The 4,701-nt window shown below is 29.4% G+C and overlaps 1 protein-coding gene across 1 annotated transcript; it reads left to right on the top strand.

Moving 5' to 3' along the window:
- The first annotated feature begins 1,461 nt into the window (after positions 1–1,461).
- LOC120138964 lies at positions 1,462–2,145 on the top strand. The gene is made up of 2 exons (XM_039154341.1): positions 1,462–1,662; positions 1,723–2,145. The coding sequence occupies exons 1-2, from the start codon at positions 1,462–1,464 to the stop codon at positions 2,143–2,145; spliced, it is 624 nt and encodes a 207-aa protein (XP_039010272.1).
- Positions 2,146–4,701: the final 2,556 nt, after the last annotated feature.

Raw genomic sequence — 4,701 nt, 5'->3', positions numbered from 1 at the left:
AATTATTTAATGAAAAAATATTTCAAGTGTAGAATTATTAAATCGCATGTTAACAGAACTAAAGAAGAAGAAAGCAAGCAGTGAAAAGATTTGATAAACTTTTTTTCCTAGATTCATTGTTAGCAGTATGTAGATTTATATTCATAATGTTGTGAAAATATACCAATTGGATGGCTTAGCCTAACGGCTTTGGCGTGTGCAGGGGGTGCCAACGGTCTTTGATTCATTATTAGATTCATCATAGAGGGGTACTCATAATGATTAGACATGAAATAAAATAAATTAAGGGCATTACTAAACTTTCCAGGTTAAATCAGCCAATATATTGAAAATAATAAAAAAATTAGTCAAACATGTTGGAAACAACAATTTTTTTGCTGTCAGATTTTTTTACTGTCAAGATGTTAAAAATTACAAACTTTTTTTTAAAATTACAAAATTTAACTAAATACATTTAATTACAAAACCAAATATAATCATATATATAAATGATCTAATTTTGATTTTTAGGTATACTTTACTTTCTTCTTAACACTACAAGGTAATTTTGATTTTTAAGTACATTTCACTTTCTTCTCAACAGTGCATAATCCTAACTCAACCAGCCATCTCCATTCTCGTTTCGATCTCCAAACTGAGTCCAACCCGTAACCCATTCATCCCCTCCGGCAGTAAGTTAATAACAAATGATACCGGAAAAGGCTTGACAGAAAAAGTGGCAGCCATGAATTGTGTCCGGCAAGCCTCGATCTTGCCAGAGGGAACGAATATGTGGTTGTAGGGCTGATTTTTTATTTTATTTTATATAATTTTATTTTAAAGAGAGGTTGGGAGTCTTAAGTTCTATCTCATTTTATTGTAGGGCTGATTTTTTATTTTATTTTATTTTATTGTAGATGTGGGAGTATCAGGGTCTGATTATTTATTTTATTTTATATAATTGTATTTTATTCTATCTTTTTTATTTTGTTGCAGGAATCTTGTTCTCATTTGACACATAAAAATGTCATTTTTTCTGAAAACAACTCAAATGGTGTTGAATTTTCTACATCGACGTCGCCTTTTTTCTCTAATCAGGTAAAACAATCACATATTATAATTTTTTATTTTATTTACTACTATATATATTTTGCAAGAGAATATCGTCATAAATGAAAATAAATTGAATTTTAGGTGTTTCGCTTTCACGAAGATTTAAAAAATTGGGCGCAAAGCAAGGGGCGCTCTCTTGGTTACGTCATAATAACTCAAAGATCATACACGGATACAAGTGGTTTTTTGTATGAAGTCACGCTTATGAGTGATCTTGGTGGTGAATATAAACAGAAGGAAACAAGTAAAAATTTTGCTACATGAAAAATTAATTGTCCATTCCAATTGATAGGAAAGTATTAAAGTATATATAATGGTTGGTTGATAAGTGTAATATGTGATGAATATAATCATATTCCTACACAACATATGGAGGGGCATCCATATGCGAGACGATCTAAAGATGAATATCGATTGGTTGAAGATATGACAAAGAAAAATGTGCCGTCACGTGACATTCTATCGATATTAAAGTCGCAAAATGAAAATAACGTGTCAACACTTAAAGACATATGTAATGCACAATATAAAATTCGCAAGTCCTTACAAGTTGAGAAAAGTATGATGCAGGTAAAACATTACACATCTTTTTCTGTTTCCTTTATATTTTGTATGAAAATTTGAATGCAGGTTCTTATGTCTCTTTTACACTCCAATGGTTATGTTCACGACTTTTCTACAAATGATGTTACGAATGAGCTAGAAGCTTTATTTTTTGTTCATCCGACATCTTTTAAGATATGGCGTGCATTCCCACATGTGTTGATGATAGATGCTACGTACAAGACGAACAAGTATAATATGTCTTTTGTTGAGATTGTTGGCGTAACTTCTACAAGAAAGATATTTTGTATAGCTTTTGCCTTTATAAGTGAAGAAAAGATGGACAACTATAAGTGGGTGTTAGAGTGTTTAAAGTTGACACTAGATGAGTGCATGCTACCACGTGTTACAATTACCGACAAAGAGTTGGCTCTCATGAAAGCATGCAAAAAGTTTTTCCAAATGCTACTCGATTACTTTGTAGATGGCACATTAGTAAAAATATTTTGAAGAATTGCATGCCAACAATTAGGCGATGATGGGAACAATGAGTTGTTTTTTATCACAATAAGAGATTGGTATTGTGAGAGAGGTGACTTACTTGAAGAAATAGGAATTAGGGATTGCTAAATTTGAAGTTAGCTTGCTTATTCTGTTTGGAGAAGCTTTACACGTGAACCCATTATTTTTTTAAGTTTAAGAATTGCAACTTTTTATAATAATAAAAAAATTCTTTAATATTCAATCCAAAAAAATTCTTTAAAATATATTAAAAAATTCTTTAATATATGTTAAAAGACATTTTCTTTTAAAAATACATATAAATAAATATATTTATCTAAATTATTTAAATTTTTTAATAATTATTTAAATTGAATATTCCTTATTTTTAATAACTATTTTAAATTATTTAAATTATTTTTTATTTATCTAAATTTTCTATATTTTTCTAATTTTTAATAATTATGTTTAGTTATATTAGAGGTAATTTTTCAACTTCCCTCCAAATAAAATTTACCTTCCCTCTAATAAAATTGAATATTCCTTATTCGTTGTAGGATTTTTTCTCATTCATAATGAATCATTATTGCTTTCCTTATTCATTGATTTTCATTTTATAAAAACATATGTGTATTTGATTTCCTTTAGGGTTGAGAATACTATCATAAACAATGACATCGAGATGCGAGCATCAAACCGTTCCACTGTCAGTTCTACTGAAACGAGAATTAGCGAGTGAGAAAATTGAAGACCCGGAGATTGTGCACGGACAAACTAGCCATGGCAAGAAAGGTGAAGATTTTACGTTGCTTAAAACAGAATGCAAAAGAGCGATGGGAGATGGTTTCACCACATTCTCAGTTTATGGGGTATGAATTTTTGGTCTCTCATACTAACTAAATCGTCACTAATCACATACTTTATACTCTGTTCTTGAAGTGTCTGATTAACTATAAAATCTTATAATTCAAATCACTAGAATATGAATATTTATGAACTTTTGTTTGATAGTTATATTGATGTATTTATCCGTATAATTTGTTTGATTTGACACACATATACATATCATTTCTTTCTTTTCTTATGTAATTTTTTCATTTATAGGTTGGTCTTTCTAAACCTTTTTTTTGGGCAGCTCTTTGATGGACACAATGGATTTGCTGCTGCTATTTACACCAAAGAGAATCTTCTAAATAATGTTCTAAGTGCCATGCCAGCAGATCTTAATAGAGATGAATGGATTGCTGCCCTTCCAAGAGCTTTGGTTCCATGTAATTGTTTGTTTTCTTTTAAATTTATTTTCTTTACTGTTAAATATGGGTTTTTTTCGATATTGTTGAATTCATATGGTTTAGGGTTAGTTTTATTATTCGATTTCTGATTTTTTGCTAGTCGCTTCTGCTTTTTACAAAATAATTGTTAGTTTTTTTCTTTTAAATTTTGCTAAACTCTGCTGCTTTTTACAAAATAATTGTTAGTTTTTTCTTTTTAAATTTTGCTAAACGCTGCTGCTTTTATTATTTGATATTGTGCAATTGGATTGGAAAGCTCATTCAAAACCATGTGCATGTCTTGTTTCCTTTTCGCATTGATAATTCTTCATTTAATAAATAAATGTTGATGATTTAAAATTTCACCTTCACAAGGTATGCTCAAATTCTACTATGTTTTTATGATTCCTTGAGGTGCATGGGTTTGTGAATTCTGAATTTATATCATTCTTTTTTGTTTATGTTAATTTATTTACATTTCCATTTAAACTGATTGAATATTGTTATTAGCATCATTTCAGTGTAAGTTTGCAAAATTCTACAATTTAGCATAATTATCAATGTAGTTGGATTGCAAATGAATCATTCTCTCAGTGTAACTGGACTATTGTGCTTATGAATTAAGTTGTAGAATGCTCTGCCAGTGGAGAGTAGTTGTGCTATAATAATTGATGATTTTGGTTGTGGTTTAATACGCTTTTGCAGTTCCTCTAATATCTAAGAGCAATTGATTGCAAAAGCTGGTGAAAGTATTTAAAATAGTTTTTTATATGTTTTAGGATGGCACCAGGCAAAGTATCTCGTAAAAGGATTCGAACACAAGAAAATGAAACTCAAAATGTCTTCAGTAAACTAAATCAAACCCAAGAATCTGAACCTCAACAAGTTATTGATGCTCCAAATCAACCACATGAAGAAATTGATCCAGATACAACAATTGAAAGTTCAGGTAAACATTATTTCCAATATTTATATAAATGAATAGCAAATGAGGATTGAGTAGTAACAATGACATAGTTAAAAAATATAAAAACTAAGAATATGTATATATACATATTATTTTCTTTGTAACAAAGTCTTTGACTTTAACGTTGAATAATTTATTTTTTTATTATTCTAAAGTTAATATCTTTTTTCTATATATTCAGTCAATTTATCACATAAAAAGGTACGAGGACCAAGTCAAGGTAAGGGACTAGAAAATCTCATTAAAGGTAAAAATAAGTTGATAGTAGATATACCAGAGGGAAAGGGTCGACCTATTGATGCAGTTCAATCATCCAAATTTTCTTCT

Source organism: Hibiscus syriacus, unplaced genomic scaffold (genome assembly GCF_006381635.1).
Source record: "Hibiscus syriacus cultivar Baekdansim isolate YM2019G1 unplaced genomic scaffold, ASM638163v2 tig00110717_pilon, whole genome shotgun sequence".
In the NCBI taxonomy this organism is placed as follows: domain Eukaryota; kingdom Viridiplantae; phylum Streptophyta; class Magnoliopsida; order Malvales; family Malvaceae; genus Hibiscus; species Hibiscus syriacus.
This window is presented reverse-complemented; position numbering and strand designations above follow the sequence as displayed.

Bases quoted from the DNA above. Each gene is read 5' to 3' on its own strand.
- LOC120138964 (XM_039154341.1), top strand. From the start codon at position 1,462: ATGGAGGGGCATCCATATGCGAGACGATCTAAAGATGAATATCGATTG. The intron at 1,663-1,722 runs GTAAAACATTAC...ATTTGAATGCAG, and splicing joins TTGAGAAAAGTATGATGCAG to GTTCTTATGTCTCTTTTACA.